This window comes from Desmodus rotundus, chromosome 10 (assembly GCF_022682495.2).
Source record: "Desmodus rotundus isolate HL8 chromosome 10, HLdesRot8A.1, whole genome shotgun sequence".
Classification (NCBI taxonomy): Eukaryota; Metazoa; Chordata; class Mammalia; order Chiroptera; family Phyllostomidae; genus Desmodus; species Desmodus rotundus.
The window spans coordinates 78,761,506-78,780,792 of record NC_071396.1 but is presented as its reverse complement, the minus strand read 5'-3'; the positions used below and the strand labels follow the sequence as shown (position 1 = coordinate 78,780,792).

At 35.6% G+C, this 19,287-nt stretch overlaps 1 protein-coding gene across 5 annotated transcripts in view; it reads right to left on the bottom strand.

Annotated features, from left to right (window-relative positions):
• The window catches only part of PSMA8 (proteasome 20S subunit alpha 8), a 53,298-nt gene that overhangs the window by 32,102 nt on the left and 1,909 nt on the right, over positions 1-19,287 (bottom strand). For 2 of the 5 annotated variants that reach the window (XM_024580599.3, XM_053912414.1), the window contains exons 2-3: positions 14,629-14,720; positions 8,493-8,908 (exon numbers count right to left, since the gene is read on the bottom strand). In XM_024580599.3, coding sequence (XP_024436367.1) covers positions 8,493-8,594 — 102 coding nt within the window. In that variant the 5' untranslated portion in view covers positions 8,595-8,908; positions 14,629-14,720. Of the gene's footprint in view, positions 1-8,492; positions 8,909-12,596; positions 12,731-13,536; positions 13,605-14,628; positions 14,721-19,287 lie in introns of all 5 variants that reach the window. The other 3 variants (XM_045187707.2, XM_045187708.2, XM_045187706.2) reach the window with 2 other exon arrangements.

Below are 19,287 nucleotides of genomic sequence, written 5' to 3'. Positions count from 1 at the left end.
TCATCCTTTATAGCTCCCTTTTCCACACCATCCATTGCCAATCGGTTACAAAGTTTCTGTCCATTTTACATGCAAAATCTATCTAAGTCTTACAATCACCAATCTAGTACAAGCAACCATCATTTGTTGCCTGTGCAACCCAATGAGTTTTCCAGTCTCTAGTCCAGCTCTTCACCTTTCCACCTCCCAACCCGACTCCCCCCATTTGCACTGTCGTCTCATCTCCACGAAACAGTCAGGGTGAGTACTTAAAAGTATCAATAGGCTCACATTACTCTCTAGTTTAATACTCTTCCATGGCATTTTACCTTACTTAGAAAAATGTTTTCAGACTCCTTAGTCTTGCTTATAAAGCTGGGCATGGTCTGTCCCCTGCCTACTGTTCAATATTATGTCGTTGTTAGCAAGCACCAGCCATACCACCTACCTTCTCTCAAGGCTTTCTCAAACACAATTCTGTTTCCTTCCTCCGAGCATTCACATTGACATTTCTTTGCCTGGAACAGTTCTCTTATTTAGGTATCAATTTAAATCTCACTTCAAGGAGTCCTTCTCTATTATTCTATAGCAACCTGTTATGTTCTTGCAATCAGTACATTTGTTATTACTTATTTATTCATTGTGGTTACCTCTCTAAATAGTACATTCTGTAAGGACAAGGAAACAATTGGACAAATCTAGGAAGTGGGACACTCTCTCTACCCAATTAGTCCTGTCTCTTCAAGACATCAAAAGCAGGAAAAAAAAGAGGGGATGCTATTCAAGAACAAAACATGGATACCTAACAGCTAAGTGCCAGACATAGACTTCAGATTCAGACTTAAACAAAAAAACTACAAAAATATATTATGTGAGCAATAAGGAAAAATAGAAATGTAAACTGTTACAAAATATTAAGGAATTTTATTAATTTTATTAGAAGGGAAAATGGTTTCAAAAATCATCTTTATATTTTGAGATGCATAATGAAATAATCACAGATGAAATGTTATCTGGCTATAAAATAAGCGAAATGTCACATTATCTGGATGTAAAATAAATGGGAGTAAAGTACTCCACTGAAAAGTGAATTTTGACATAAACCGTACCAAAATTAACTCAAAATAGATCATGGACTTAAATGTAAAACTATAAACTTTTGGGGAAAAAAAAACAGGAGAAAAAATGTTATGATCTAGGCAGAGTTCTTAGACTTGGTATCAAAAGCATGAACTCTAAGAGGAAAAACTGTTAAATTGAACCTCATCAAAACTCCAAACTTTTGATCTGTGAAAGTCCCTGTGAATAGGATGAAAAGACAAGCTACAGACTGGGAGGAAATGTATGCAAACCACGTATCTGACAAAGGGCTAGAATCTACAATATATAAAGAACTGTCAAAACTTAACAGTAAAAATCCAATCCAATGAGAAAATAGACAAAACACATGAAAGACATCTCATGGAAATAGATACACAATGGCACACTGCACATGAAAACACCCTCAACATCATTAATTACTAATGGCTAGTTTTATTAAAACCATGAAGTACCACTACACACTTATCAAAATGGCTAAAATGAAACACAGTAACACCAAATGCTGGAAAGGATGTAAGAAACTGGGTAAGTCATACACTGCTGGTGAAAATGTACAATGGTACAGCCACTCTGAGTGACAATTCAGCAATTTCTTATTAAACTAAACATGCAATTACCATATGACCCAGTAATTGCACACTTGGAGATTTATACCAGAGAAATAAAAACTCATGTTCACACAAACACCTGCTATGACTGTTCAGAGTATCTTTATTCATAATAGCTCCAAACTGGAAACAATCCAAATGTTCTTCAACAAGTGTACAGTTAAACACTGATACATCCATACCGTGCTCAGCAATATGCAACTACTGGGATGAACCTCAAGGGAAAAAAGCAGATCCGAAAAGGGTTCATACAGTATGATACCATTTATACAACATTTCGAAATGACAAAATATTAGAAATGGAGGGCAGATGCATACTGCCAGAGGTTAGAGCTATGGACACTGAGGGTGTAAAGGGGGAGAGTAGAGGAGTGTGTGTGTGGTTACATAAGAGCAACATGAGGGATTCTTTTGGAGTTGGACACTGTTCATTATCTTGACCGTGGATAGAGGAACATATAAATGGTTCACAGGCAATAAAATATGATAAAATTTAATGTACACACAAACACGCCCTGGCTGGTGTGGCTCTGCGGATTGAGTGCCAACCTGTGAACCAAAAGGTCACCAGTTCGATTCCCAGTCAGGGAACATGCCTGGGTTGTGAGCCAGGTCCCCAGTAGGGTATGTGTGAGAGGCAACCACACATTGATGTTTCTCTCCCTCTCTTTTTCCCTCCCTTCCCCTCTGTCTAAAAATAAACTAAACTAAATCTTTTAAAAAACTTTAAAGATATATACATACAAAAAGACAAGTAAATTAGAGAAATGTGAATAAATTAGGTGGCTTTTATCAATATCAATATCCTGATTGTTAAATTAATGTCAGGATATTATATCACTATCCTGATTGAACCATAGTTTTACAAAATGTTAGTTACCATTGGCAGATAATGGGCAAAGTATACAAGTTTCTTACAACTGCATGTAAACCTAAAATTATCTCAATAACATTTTCAATTAAAAGTATCCCATTGGAGAGGGGTAAAAGTTAGAAAAGAAAAAAGAAGACCAATAAAATGCTGACAACTGTTGGAGCTGGGTAACTGGTATACAGAGGTTCATTATACTATTCCCTTTATATATACTTTTTGTTTGAAATATTCTGTAATAAAATGTTAAAAATAAATCAAATCAACCTAAAAACAAATAAACCTCAACTTTATCTACGGGCTTTTTCTCACCAACCTTGAAACATATGGTAAAGTCTCTCTTATCTTAAACAAAATCTTAAAGACCACTTCACTTCAGTCCTACCCCTTTCTCTCAACACTTCAAAAGCTAAATATTATCACCATTGCTCAGCTCACAGCAACCTGGTTTTTACCCCCATTCCTCCCACAGTTTAGCCAAAGTACACTATACATTGGTCACTTAGGTCCATCAAGGTTGTAGGCTATCCTCTACATAGTCTATGGTCTATATTTTGTCTTCTTGAGTGAAGAAGAGTAATCAAGAACACTCATTTACTTGACTGTCTAACATAGGTTTTTAGAAGGGGTGGGAAAGGACACACTTCAAAATTACTGTCTCCAGCCCACAACAATCTCCTGAATTTCCAACATGCATATTCAGTTGCTTCACAGTCTCTGTGGGTCAGGAATCTGTACATATAGGCTAAGCCCTCTGGATCTCTCAGCAGGGTCTCTCACAATGCTGCAGTCAAGTTGTCCCCCTTGGCTGTACTCAAATTAAGGCTCATGGGGGAGGATGCATTTCCAAACTCCCATGGTTGTTAGCAAGATTCAGTTTCTCATGGGTTGTTGGCCTAAGAGCATCAGTTCCATACTAAGTGTTGAATGGAAGCTTCCCTCAGTTCCTTGCCAGATAGACCCTTCCACAGGGCAACTCACAACACGACAGCTGGGTTCCACCAGCGTGAGCAAGTGACAGTGAGGATGGGGAAGATATAAGTCACCATCTCTGTGTAACCTAATCTCTGAAGTGAGATCCCATCACTTTTGACCCTTAGAAGGAGGTCAATAATTTTGCCCACACCCAAGGGGAGAGAATTACACAAGGGCATGAACACCAGAAGGGGGAGATGACTGGAGGCTATTTTAAAGGCTGCCTACTACAGCTCCCATAAGCACCTCAATCTCAGCAAGTCCAACTTCAGCTAGCTTCCCCTCAAACTTGGTGTTTCATATTCCCTAAAATGGCAGTGCCATTTAGTGAGAGGCAAAGTCCAGAAATGGAAGCACTATCTTTGACTCCTCCTTCCTCAATAACCTCTTTCTCTCCTTTCCATTTCCCTGTCCCCCATATCATCCAAATAATCATTAAATTGTATCAACTCTTCTGTTAAAAATTTCTCTGTAATCTGCCTTATTTTCATTTCTGTTGAACCCTAGAAAAAATGACTAGCATATTTCACCTGGACTACTTTCATAGACTTCTATGTTGTCTCCGTGCTTCCAGTCTTGACTTCATCCAAACCACTCACTGACCATACTGTAGTCTGAGAAATCTTTGAAAAAATAAAAATGTGAAAAAAAGAAAATCTGAAGGTGGCATTCCTCTTAGTAAGGACCATTTTTCACTAGGAAAATTAAGAAAGCATAGAGCTGGCTCGGAAACAAAACCATCTAGGGATTGTAATTTTATTATTTTTTTAAAAAATTTTTATTGTTATTCAATTACAGTTGTGTGGCTTTTCTCCCCATCCCTCCACCCCACCCCAGCCAAACCCCCGTCCCTCCCCATTTCCATCCTCCCCCTTGATTTTGTCCATGTGTCCTTTATAGTAGTTCCTGTAATCCCCTCTCCTCACTGTCCCCTCCCCACTCCCCCCTGTCCATTGTTAGATTGTTCTTAACTTCAATGTCTCTGGTTATATTTTGTTTCCTTTTTTTTTTCCTATGTAATTTTATTCTTTATGCAGAGGTTTCCTCTATATGGAAAAAAAGATGGCCACTGGCAACCTGAGACTCACATCCTGACAGTCTCCCAGAGAAAAAAGCTACTACTCTCTCTAGTTAGAAAAGTCCTAAGAATGGATTGATATTGGCTAGATTTTAGTCACATGCTCATCACTGTGGCCAGAAGGATGGAAACTGATTCTGCCTGGGTCATGGGGGTACTTCTGTGGTGGGACACATGCAGTCTGTTACTAGAAAGACAGAATCGCAATAACCTAGAGAACGACAATAACCACATCAAAACTCTTCAGGGCCTATTATTCCCTTAAAGGCATTCCATGACACGGCCTGTTTCTAGCTTCATCTTGTCCCATTTTTCCATTCCTTCAGCAATCCTGAATGCCTTCCAGTTCACAGAAACAGTTGACTTTTGCTGCTTGGTCTTCCCACATACCATTTCCTTTGTCTAAAATACTCTTCCCTCTTTTCCCTTCCACTTTTTAAATTTTTCATTCATCTATCAGATGCTTACTTAAATGGTACTTCCTCAGGGGGACCTCCCTAACACCTAAAGTTCCCATGATGCTCCATACTCTCCTCACTGTAATAACAATTTAGGCTTTGTTAGGACTATTTATTTGATTATCTAACATTCCTGCTAGGTAGTAAGATCTCCAAGGACAGGAATGGAGTCTCTCTTGCTTATTGTGAAATCCTAGGGCCAAGCACCACATTTGGCAGATGTTAAGTGTTCAGCCAAAATGTCTTAAAATGATAAATGAATGTGCTAGAAGAACTATAGACAAAATTGAAGGAAAAAGAGATAGTAATAATAGCTACCACTTATTAAATACTTGCTGTGAACGACACTGTGCAAGATACTTAATACACATCATTATTTCATTCATCTGTCATATGAACCCTATGAAGCAGGTGCTATTTTGATGCCTATTTTACTATTAAAGAAGCTGAAGCTGCCTTGACTGGTGTGGCTCATTGGGTTGGGTATAGTCTTGCAAACCAAAAGGTCACCGGTTCAATTCCTCATCCGGACACATGTTTGGGTCACAGGTCAGGTCCCTGACTGGGGGCGTGAGAGGCAACCAATGGATGTTTCTCTCCCTCTCTTTCTCCCTCCCTTTCCCTCTCTCTTAAAATAAATAAAATCTTTAAAATAAAATAAGCCTAAAGAAGTTAATGGCCTTGTATGATACATATTTGGTTTTCACATTCATGATAATGATAAACTAATATACAAATGTTTACTGAATAAACTGCACGACACTGCAAAGAGCAGAGGCTTTGGAACTGACAAATTTAAGTGTGAATACAGGCTCCATTACTTTTTAGCTGTACCTTCAGCATACTTTGAAAGTTCTGAATTATAGATTCCGCACATATTTAAAAAAGGGATTAAGCACTGTCCTTAACATTAGGGACGTACATAATTAGGGACATAGATAATACACATAAAATACTTGGTATAAAATAAGTACTACTTAAATGTTTGTTTACTTCCTTCCTAGCCTCTTCACTGTATACCATGCAGTGAAAATACAAAATGAATTATACCATCTAGATTCTCAAAGATCTTACCATCCACTTGCTGCGAAAAGACTATTCAAGAGAATATGAGGCCAATTAGTAAATACTGTACAATGCTCTGTGTTACAGATTATAAATTCAGAAGGAGAAAAATATCCATGATGACTAGAGTGGATCAGAGATGGCTTTATGAAGGAGGAGGAAAGTGTAATCTTGGAGACAAAGTAAAGATAAAGAGTGGAGAGAGAAAGGTAATTTCTCCTCTCCCCTCCTACAAGGGCAGAGGCATATATTAGTGAAACTGTGAAGCAGCGCCCTTAATTAAAGAGGGTAGATAAGAATTATGAAAGACTTTGATGGCCAGACTATGGAGCTGAGATTTGATAAATCAGGAAATATGGAGCTAATAACAATTTAGGGTCGAGGAAAGGACAGAATGAGGAATGATAATAAATCTTATCTTTTTCATGAGAATATCACAAAGGATTCATATTTTTCCCAAAAGAAAGGTCTTATGTCTCCAAAATGTTACTCAAAGATATTTTTTCATTTATAGAAAACTAACAAGAAAACAGGCCCCTTGTCTCACTTCATGCTGTAAAATAATCATCAAGAAGGAGATAAAACCCAAGGCCTCTAATTGTGGCCCATACAACTTTCTGAGTTACTATCATATTCACATACTGGTCACAACTGGTCAACCTTGGCTTATTTATAACTCATATCAAATATCATTTATAGACAGATTATTTTGTGACATATTTTAATAAACAGTGCCACTATCAACTTTATCCCATGAAAAGGTCATAGCACCCTCATGGAAACACAATCAATAACTCCATACAAAGATGCAAATTATAATTTCAGAATCCTGAGATGAAACTGTTTTATCCTTCCAATGTATCTTTAAAAATGCCCGCTATAGGTATTTTTATATCCTTACCCTTTTACAGCTCATTACGAAGGAACTATCAATCAATTCTATAGTGTTCTAAAACATTTTAAATGAGCCAATGTGGTTTCTTATTATACCCCAGTCTTCTCCCATTACTCCCTTTATTTTAGGCTCTAAAACTTGGGCATTATTTTCAAACCATATGCTTCATGCCAAGCTGGGGATTATATAACTTTTTGTTGTTATCAAAATGGCACCCTTTTGGTTTAAGCTACCTCAGGCTTTTCTTAAATTTACAATTCTAAAAAAATTACTTACAAAACAGAAGCAAAACTAGTGGGTCCCATTAAATAGAAAAATACTTAAAAAATGATAAGATTCTTTTCAGGTTTTTTTTTAACACTTTACATTTGATAGATTTATAATACAAGTGAACTATTATTTCCTCCCATAACTAAGGTAGTATGGAAAGTGAGAGAAAATACAGTCAGTGCTACACTTAAAAATGAACTGTGTATCTCATAGCTGGTGTCTAAAATTCCACAACGAACTGGCTCATGAAATTTGAGAGATTTAAAAAAAAAAAGATCATTCTGTATCAAAGGCTAATACTTGGAAGATTTGAGATAATCCATCTTTGGCCATCAGGGGATTTTTGTCATTTGTAATTTTTATAAACCATACAATCATTAAACATAACTAAAACTTGCCAGTAGTAACACAGCTACCCTGAGTATTTAAAAGTTTTTCACAAATGTGGCTAGGTAAATTTAAAGTAGGGTACAATCTCTCCAAGAATTTCAGTATTATTTAAAAACCAAACCAAAAAAACAAAAACAAAAACAAAAACTGGCCAAAGACACTCAGAGGTTCTTGGGGCTTAGTGCCCCTAAAAGACTGCCAAATATTTGGGTGCAAATAATAGTACAATAACTTTTAACAAGTGAGTGTATGATAAGTGGTTTAGTTATTTTAAGTATATCCTCACCAACAAGGATTTAATTTTACATTGACTTAGTCTGTATTTCAGGGACAGGCATGATCAATTTTTAATTTTTATTATAATTATGATTAAACAACATCTCCCCACGTGAATAGACTGTTACTTTTTTATGCATATGTGAATTCCTGATTAAGTGGACCAAGTGCGTTCAGATATGCCGTTAGAAGCCGAAAGAAATCTTTTTTCCCCCTTACTGTCAAAAACAGCATTAATATCTACTGTGAAGGCACCTACATACACACACATTTTGCACCTGGGGCTATCATTAAACGAAGACAGTTGCACAACAGAAGCCTATGAAACCTACCAACTGTTACGCCATTACTTCTAGCCAAAATTTTAGTCATCTCCCTCACAAAAAGGAACCTGAAGCGAGGTTCACAAGTGGGAGACTCCCCTCTCGCGTCCACCTACACCGACAGCTGGGCTGGAACTGTGGGGTACCGAAGGCCCGACACAGGGCAGGGGGCGGTGGTCAAGACGTTGCTCGCTCACGCTCACCGCGGTGGAGCCTTTCTTCACCGCTTCCTGGGCATACTCCACTTGGAAGAGGTGTCCATCTGGGGAGAAGACAGTGATTGCCCGGTCATACCGCGCCGCCATCTGCAGCGATTTTCACTGTGTGGTGGACTCCCAACAGCAGAGGCCCAGTGCCGCGTCACTCCTGCTGCCACGTGCTACCCGGAAGTGCTTGATTGGGGAGCCTGAAGGAGCCGCCCGGAAGTGCCCGAGGCGCTCTTCCACATGGTGTGTTGACGTCATCAAGCCCTCGGCTCCAGCCCAGACAGTCGTCCAGCTCACCTACCCGAGCAAGACTGTTTTTGCAGGTTGGCAGAACTCCTCCACTGCTCTTACTGCCTGGCGCATGTGTTCCAGTTTTTCCACTAGTGTTGCCCCAGGGGTGGTGTCACGTCACTCTGGTTATGAAAATGACATCAAAGATCAGGGCTTAACAATGAGAACTTCAAAGAGCAGATATATTTGCTTTCGCAAACCTGTTTTAAGCTGAATTCCTTCGGCTTTAAAGTCTACATTTTCTTCTCTCTCTCGTTAGCTTATATCGTTTCAACATAATGAAAAGACACTTTCAAAATTGTGTTCTTATGTTTTGCGCCTTGTGATAAAAATACAGCAAATGAAAATAGTTCTTTAATGGCAGGAATTAAGATGATACTATTTTAATCAAATAAATGTTTAAAAAGCCCAAAATATACTACTTAAAAGATATCTGCAAATTTAACTATAGTAGAAAGCTAGCCTGGTGCAATTATGACTACCTGTGAAACAACTCTTGTCTCTTTGTTCTCATCAATAAAATAGGAATATCTGAAAATTAGTAGCAGAGTGTTTGAGGCTTAAATGTTTTTATAGGCATGAATAATTCAAAATGGTGCCAAGTGGATAGTATTACACAGGTAAGTTGAACTAGTATTTTTATTTCCATGTATTGTTTAATACATGTTATTTTTCCATTGGGGAGAATCTTAATGTTGGTTAAACCAATCTTTATTAGAAAAGAAAAAAAGAATAATTACCCCCAAATGAGGAAAACTCCATTCCTTCTATTCCAAAATACTTAATTTAGGATTTTAGTTGACTACTGAAAGCAATTTGTATACACATCCCATTTTTTTCTTTATTAGAAACTTTTGAAAAGTTTGGTTCTACTGAGAAAAACAGTAATTCCTAATCAAAACAATTCACTCTAAGAGGTTACTGTACAATATTGTAAGAAACCAACATTTACAAGAAGCTGTTATTTAAGAAGTGATTTGGTGTTCCTGTTAAGTAATTATAATTTCTTCTTTATTTTGAAATAATTACAGGTCACAGGAAGATTCAAAAATAGCACAGAAGTTACCTGTACCCTTCACCCAGTTTTCCTCCAGTGATAATTTCTTATATAACTATAATACAATAACAAACCATGAAATGACATTCATACAATCCATAAAGCTTATTCAGATTTTACTAGTTTTATGTGTACTTAATTGTGCATGTGTGTATAGTTCTGTGCAACTTACTATGTACAGATTGGCAAAACCACTGCCACAATCAAGATACAGAAGTGTTCCATGACCACAAAGACCCCTCGCACTGCCCACTTATGGTCATACCAATCTCTCCCCACTACATATTCCCCAGAAACCACTAATCTGTTCTTCACATGTATAATTTAACTCAAAAAAATTTATATATCTTAAAAGTTCTCACTACAAGAAAAAAAATTGTTACTATGTATGATGATGGATGTAAACTAGACTTACTATGTTGATCACTTCCCAATATATATGAATATCCAATCATAATGTTGTACACCTGAAACTATTGTGTTATTTGTCAATTATATCTCAATTCAAAATTTTATGTAATGGAACCATACAGTATATAACTTTTTGTTTTAAAATACTTACGTAAACACAGGATGTTACAATGCTAGTATAGAGTGGCACCCTTGTACCCTTCTTAGTTTACCCAATTTGTTGTATCTTATATAAGTATAGTACAGTATCAACACCAGGAAGTAACATTAATATAAAATTGTGTATAAATTTGATTAAAAGGCATTTAAAAAGTGTTATGATACATTAGAACCTATTTCAGATATATGATAGCATTAAAATGAATACTGACTAGGACTGACACAATCAGGATTCATATCGACAATACAACTTAACAGTGTGGCTTTGGGTAGCTATATTTCACTTCATTAAAACTTTGTTGCCTGACTTGCGAAGAGAGGGTAAGAATACCTACTTCACAGGATGTTGTGGTGAACAGATGAAATAATGTATTAGTGCATCTAGGGCAGTGCCTGACACTTGAAAAATATTAACTGTTATTATCAATCGTTTAGTTAACTAAAAGTTAAGATTATTCTATAAGAGAAATTGGGAAGTAAAAATAGCATGATCCCATTGATATATTTTGAAAATGTATATATATACAAATATATATATTTCTAAATATATAGGGAAAAGAGTAAAAGGACATACACCAATTTGACAAAAGTGGTTTTCTTTGTAGGAGGCCAGGGAAACTGAATGGTGAGACATGATAGGGAGAGAGAAGTTATAGTTTTAAATCTTATATGCATATCTGTATTATTTAAAAATTTTTGCAACAAGCATAGTTTGTCTTTATATTTAAATAGTAAAAACGCATCAAGGAGCAGTTTAATGTCTTGAGGCTTCCAGAAATGGCAATCTGGACGGTTTGAGCCAAATCTCCTATTGAGAACAACTAGAAATACTGGACAATTTTTTTGAAAAATATATATGCTGAGTTCAAAAAGGAAAGAGAATTTGTAGTATCAAGATTCAGAGGAGAAGAACAACCCATAGGGGTAAGCCTAGTATTTTCCCCTTGAGGTAGTGAATGCCTATTTCCAATGCCTAGATAAAGCAGATCTATCATAGACAAAGATTGGAACTCAAAGCCTGTCAAGGTGTGCAGGTCACAGGAAACAACTAGGCTTGTGTTTGGGACCCACAGGGCCACAACCCTGAAGTAAAAGTGAACGAGAAATAGGCCAGTTCTCACAGGGACTAAGCCCAAGGTTTGAATCATCTCAATCCGTGATTGGGGTGAAGCAGTGTTTCTCAAACTGTGGCCCACAGAGGTATCCAAAAACCTTTCCAGAGATTCACAATGTCAAAACTCTAGTGAAAATACTAAAACTGTATTTGCCCGTTCACATTGACAGTGCACAAGGAATGGGTAAAACGGCTGGAATCTTACCAGGAATCAAGGCAGCAGTAGTACCAAACTGTACTAGTACACACTGTATTCTTTACCACCCTGAGCAATGATGGAAAAAATGCCAATTTCATTTAGAATGTCATTGAATATGCAGTAAAATATCAATTTTATTAAATCTTGACTCTTGAGTACCTATCTTTGATATTCAGAATAACAAAATAGGAAGTACATATAAGACACATCTGCCTGTAAAGTAAGATGGTTAGCTTAGTAAAAGCACTTTTGTAAATCTTTGAGTTGCTGGCTAACCCAGTCCCCTTTTTTTCATGGAACACCATTTATACTTGAAAGAATGACTGACACAGTGGTTATTGATAGTTAGATACTTGGGCAGACATTTCTTGAAAGTGAACATAATTACCGTTTATTCAAGAAAAGCAATAGGCATTATGTGCTTCTGAAGATAAAATTAAAGCTTTTGAGCAAAAATTAGAATTTCAGAAGACTGGTATCCATCACCATGAACTTGACTTCTCTCCACAATTAGACTTTACTGATAAGATTGGTGTTGATATTAAAGTGTGATTTTTTAAATATAATGCTACATTTGGAAGATATGCATAACTCAGTGGCCAGTATTTTCCAATGACCAAGCATGATATACAATCATGCATAAATAAAAGAGACATTCAAATTGCTACAGAGACCAATGGATTTTAATGTAACAGAGTACTAAAAGTTCACTGACATGATTTTAGGCTATAACTTTTAACTTTAAGAAAGTATCACCTTTTGAGTGTTGGTCTAGTATCAAAGAAAATATAATGATTGAAATCACTGAATGATTGATCTGAAGTGAGCTAAAAAGGCTATAAAAATACTTCTCTATATTCCAATACATACCTTTGTAAGTTTTTTCCTTATACTTCAACCAAAGTAACATATTGCGACAATTGAATATAGAAGCAGATGTGAGAATCCAGCTGTATTCTCTATTAACCCAGACATTGAAGAGTTTTACAATCTCATTCTTCTCACTAATGATTTTAAAATTTGGAAAGTATAAGTTTTTAAAATGGAAATATGTGAAATATGTCAATATGTAATGAGTTTAATATTTTTAGCATGCATTAATTACTAAAACATTTTACTTTTAATTTTTAATATGGTAAATATTGATATGTCACATATATAAAAGCCAAAATAAAATTTTTGAGGTCTTCAATAATTTTTAATAGGTTAAAATGTTTCTAAGGCTAAAAAGTTGGGAAGTACTGGGATAAAGTATTGCTAGTGCCGCTGGTTGATTAGCTGCCTGCTAGAACAAAAGTAAATCCTCTGTAGAGGAAGATAAATAATACCATGCAGAACCTCAAATAATTGTTGCAGTTTTTCATGTGCAATAATATCCTGTGCTCAATGAAAAATTAAATATTCACACAAAAGAAAAGGTGAGACCAAAGAACAAGAGAAACAACAGGCATTGGAAACAAGCTAAGATCCAGATAATGGAGTTATCAAATGCAGATTTTCAAAACAAGGTAATTATATTCAAGTGATTAAAGACAAGATCAAGATTTTCAGCAGTGCCTGGAACTATCAATAAAGCACCTATTGGAAATTGTAGAAATGAAAACCACAGTGATTGAGATTGAGAGCTCAATAAATGGATTAATTCATTATGATCAGCACCAGGCTCTCAAACCAAATGAGCTAATTGGTCACCCTAAAATCCATTATTATCAGATTAGACTTAGTTGAAGAGAAAAGTGGGGAACTAGAAGTTAGTTGAAAAAAAAAATATATATATATATACACACAACACACACACACAGATACATACAGTATGTATATATAATCTCCACAGCAAAGCAGAAACACTTGTCCCAGGGGCTTTATCACTTGTGACTCCTAAGAAAGAAATACCACCAATCTGTATAAAGGACCCATGGACAAAGATAGCAGGGGCAGGGGAGGTAGGGGGGAGAGGACTAAATGTGGGAGGTGAGAGGTGGGTAGTGCGGGGGAGAGTAATAGGGGGGAAATGGGGACAGCTGTAATTGAATAACAATAAAAAAAAGAAATAACACCAATCTTACATAAAGTCAAAACAAAAATATAAGGACTGCTTCCATACTTCTTTTTTGAAGCAGCGTGACCTTAATAACAAAACCTGAGTATAAGAAAGGAAAATTGCAGGCCAGTTTCACTCATGAACAAGTATACAAAAATCATAAGCAAAATCCTAAACAAATATACACCTCACATGTACATCACACCAAGTTGAGTTTATTCTAGGAAGTAATCCATATAATTTACCACATTAACAGATTTAAGCAAGAACTGTCAAACTACTTCCCTGTGACCAAATGTGGCCCACTGCTAATCCTGTTTTTGTTAATAAAGTTTTATGGGAACATAGCTATGTCCATTAATTTCTATATTGTTTACCACTGCTTTCCTGCTAAAATGAGGAGGTGCACAATTGCAATGGACCCTGGATGGCCTGAAAAACCTAAAATATTTACTACTTGGTCCTTTATTTCTATAACTTTGCTGACTCATGAAATGGAAAAAATTTACCTCAACAAAAGCAGAAAAGCATTTATTAAAATTCATCTCTCTCACGATCTCATTGATTCATAATCTAAGAATAGAAAATTTTTCTTTTTAAAAAAATTTATTTATTTTTTTAGAAAAAGGGGAAAGGAGGGAGAAAGAGGAGAGAAACATCAATGTGTGGTTGCCTCTCGCGCGCCTGCCACCAGGGACCTGGCCTGCAACCAAGGCATGTGTCCTGACTGGGAATCGAACCCAGTGACCCTTTGGTTTGCAGGCCAGCACTCAATCCACTGAGCTACACCAGCTTGGGCAGAAAGAAATTTTCTTAATCTGCTAAAGGGGGTCTACAAGTAACTTCCAGAAAACATCATACTTGATAGTTAAACGTTGGATCTTTTTTCATTTGAGATCAGTGCCTGCTGTTACCACTTGTAGTCAGCTTTGTACTGGAGATCCTTCTAAGCACTATAAAACAAGAAAAAAGAAAAACTTTAAGAATTGCGAAGTAAAAACTGAAAAGCATGTTATTTTTAGATGACTTAATTGTATACATAATAAAGAATCCAAAATAAATTACACATATGTGTAATTACTAGACTTAGTAAGTGAAATTAGGAAGCTTGATGGACACAGGACTGATATAAAATAAATCAATTATATTTCTGTAAACCAAAAACAGATAATTAGAAAATAAAATAAAAAATAACATGTATAATAGTATACTTCTAGGAAAGACATATAGGCCACAGAAAAATCTAAAATATTGGAAGAACCTAAAGAAGATCTATGTAATAGAAGGTATGTATCAAATTCATGAGTCAGACAACTCAAATTGATCTAGATATTTAATAATACAGTACCAATAAGAATCCCAACACTTTTTCCCTTTGGAATTGTTTTCATATTTAGATTTTATACGAGTTTTTACAAATGTAAACACCCATATAACCATGACCACAATAAAAATATAGAATATTTTTATCATCCCTCCAAGTTCCCTTGTACCCCTTTGTAGTCAGCATGCCCTCAGCCCCATTCCCAGTCAACCATGACCTACTTTCTGTCACTATAAATTCATTTTGCTTTATCTAGATTTTTATATAAATAGAATCAACAATATGACCCCTTTTATGCAACCCATTGTTTTTGAGATTCATCCATTTTGTTGCATAATTAATCATTCGGTCCTTTTAATTTATGAGTATTCTATTGGATGAATGTATCATAATTTATTCATTCACGTGTTGAATATTTGGGTTGTGTCCAAGTATATATTATTTTTATGAAACATGCTATGTGCAAGTCTTTGTGTGGACAATACATTTTCCTTTCTTTGAGGTAAAGGGTTAATACCCAACAATGTAATTGTTGGGTTATGTGGTATCTTTAACTTTATAATAATCACTAGTTGTTTTCCAGAGTGGTCGTATCATTTTGCACTCCCACTAGCAATGTATTAATGTTTCAGTTGTTCCACATACTCTCCATAGCTTGATGTTTCTTTAATTTAAACCATTTTAGTCAGTATGAAGTGGTTTTTCAATGTGGTTTTAATTTTCATGTCTATGATTAGTGACAAAGCAACCCTTCTTGTATTTATTGGCCACTGATGTATCATTGTGAAGTGTCTAAACCTTTTGTCCACTTTTGTTAATAGCGTTGTTAATCTAATTGAATTGTAAGGGTTCATTATATATTCTGGATAAAACTTTTTGTTTTCATGTTACAAGTTCATGTTTTCTCCTAGACTATGTCTGGACTTTTCTTTTCCTTACAATATCTTTGAAGAGTAGTTTATCATTTTAATGAAATCCAATTTGTGAATTTTTCTTTTATACTTGTGTCATATCTAAGAAACATTTGCTTAACTGAAGGTTATGAAGATTTTCTATATTTTTGGCAGAAATTTTAAAGTTTTACTTTTTATTTATTTATTTTTAGAGAGAGAAGGGAGAAAGAGGAAAGAAACATCAATGTGCGGTTGTCCCTCGGGCGCCCTCTGCTGGGTACCTGGCCCACAACCCAGGCTTGTGCCCTGACTGGGAATTGAACTGGCAACCCTTTGTTTTCCAGGTCCGCACTCAAGCCACTGAGCCACACCAGCCAGGGCTAAAGTTTTACTTTTTAAACTGAGGTCTACAATCTATTTCACCTTAACTTTTGTGTATACGTGAGGAAAAGGTCAAAGTTCACCTTTAAAAACAGTATAATTCTAAAACAATTCTTTCTTCATTGAATTATATTGGCCTCTGTATTAGTTTCTTATGGCTACCATAATAAATTACTACAAATTTGGTGGCTTAAAATAACCGCAATTTATTTTCTCACAATTCTGGAGGCCACAAAGCTGAAATCATGGTTTCTACAGGACTGCATTATATTATGCTATTATCCTTCTTTTAAGAAAATGTATAATAAATGTGATTGTTAGGTTAGTTTAATATGTATTAGGACAGTAGTTCATAACATATTAAATGACTTCATAATATTTTAGTGCATATTACCTAATTCAACCATAAATGTTAGATGGGAAAAAACCCACTGTATTAGTTTCCTATTGCTGCTGTGAGAAATTATCTCAAACTTAAGGGCTTAATACAACACAAATTTATTATCTTACATTTTGGAGGTCAGACGTCCAAAGTGGGCCTCACTGGCTATAATTAAGATTTTAGCAGGATGGTATTCTTTCCGGAGGCTCTAAGGGGGAGAATCTACTTCCTTGACTCTTCTAGCTTCTAGAGGCTATCCACGTTCCTTGGCTCATGATCTCTTCCATCTTCGAAGCCAGTCAAATCTTTCTCAAGATGCCATTTGTCTGATTATGACCCTTCAACAACTGTTCCTCATTTAAGGGTATTTGTGATTGCTTTGGGCTCATTCAGATAATCCATGTTAATCTTCATATGTCAAGGTTAACTGATTTACATCCTCAATTGTAATTCCACTTTGCCATATAACCTATCATATTCACAGGTTATTTGGAGTGGGAGGTGGTCATCTTTGTGAGGATGAAATGATTCTGCCTACCATATCCATACATATGAAAATTAGCTAATTCATAACAATTATTAGGGTAATTAGTATTCTACAATCCTCTCTATAAATCGTGAAGCAGTTCAAGAACAGTTACTGTATTCTTTTACTAAAGGGCATAGTAACTGCACATCAATGCACAAAGGCCAGAGAACATTTTAAACTGGAAAAAGATCACTCGATCTGTAAGTTATAGCTAGAAAATCTCCCAAGGGTAGATTGCACTATCAAGTACTTGGAACCTTTTTTAATCTTCAAGTATACATATTTTTCCTTATTAGGTTATTAAGAAGAAATCTTATCCTTGTTTATTAATTTACAGTATCCCATGTTTTTATGTATTTCATCTGTTAAAATTTGGGGCAATCTCAAAGAATCTAATGTAAGATAATCACTTAGTACTTTGGCTGTACATAATAAACACTAAATAAATAAACACCTTATTATAAGGTGAATGAAGTGCAGAAATGGCCTGTCCAGTATCATGTCATACACGGAAGAACTGGCAACTTCAAACCTTTCCATTTGTCACCATAGTAAGTTACGTAAGGCTGCATAGAGCTTAACTATTGCAAACTTATGCTTTTTAAAGCAATACTTTCCTATAATATCCCCAAAATAGAATTGCTTCAGCTCCTCTTTAGTTCTTTCAATGCTAAGAAGAGGTGGAAATGCCCTAAATAAGCTTTGTTGTTTATTTTGAGTGAAGGCTTCTGGAGTATTCAAAATATTTTATGGAGAATTGGGAAAAGTGATTTGGTCTTGCCTACAATAATGATTATAAATATGGATGTATGCTGTTCTCCTTATAGTCTTGAAAGCTGTGGAAGCCACAACTCAAAAGTGACTCATCAAATGCTCTGGAGACAGCAGGAATATTTTGAAAGACGTTACCTGAGGGGTTTTGCTCTGAGCCTAGTTACGAGCAGACAGGCTTGGTCTATACCTTCCCAATGTATTCCAAGAATTTATGGCAACGAAGGGGCTTAAAATATCAGTAAATTTTATAGTATGTATATTCCATTATTATTAAACAATAAGTATTAAATGCTTGTATCAATATCTGCATATGTTTTTTGTGGATTAAGATAATTTTAATGCCATCATTATATAGTTTCACTAAATATTGAGCATAATCCTGGAGCACTTCATCAGTTTGGTGAAATGCATTTAAATACAAACAAATTCAAACAGATTAGAATTTGAAACATATTTGAAAATGTAACATGGATAAATTTCCTAATACCTTTTTTGGGATTAAATGTATCTACACTCATTGGTGTAAATAATCAAGAATTGATTGTTCATGCAAATATTTTACTTAGTCTGAGCCACTGTATATGTTCTTCCATTAGGATTATTCTAAAAAAAAAAACCTTTAACCTCTTCCTGATGTGACTTCAATTCCTTCTTTAGATGTCTCAATCCAGAGCAGTCTGAATAATGGGACTGATTTTTCTAGTGGGGGAGATGGTTGCCTGGGTAGCTCATTTTTGTTTCCAGAGTAATTTCTCAGACTTGGCCAACTTCTCATCTTTATTATCCATTTTCTCCTTTATTAAATGCTGGGATTTCTTTATTTTCCTTTTCCTTCCAGCTTTACTACCACTCAATTTGTATCTTGGAATTTCTTTCTCTTCAAAACTAATGGTGAAGTGAGGAAGGATAATGGTGCCCCTAACTATTGGGTTGGCCAAAAAGTTCATTTGGTTTTTTCCGTAAGATGACTATAGTAGCATTTAGTTTTCCTTAACTTCCTTTAAAACAATTTTGTTACTGTATTGTGACAGCTGTCATATCAGTGTGCATTAAAAAAAAACCATCAAAATTGGTGAATTTTTGTGTAGCCATTTTAGTATTGAAGATGGAAGAAAATAAGCGACAACTTTGGCATATTATGCCTTATTGTTGTAAGAAAGGTAAAAATGCAACTGAAATGCAAAAAAAGATGTGTGGAGTGTATGGAGGAGGTGCCGTGACTGATAATGTATCGAAA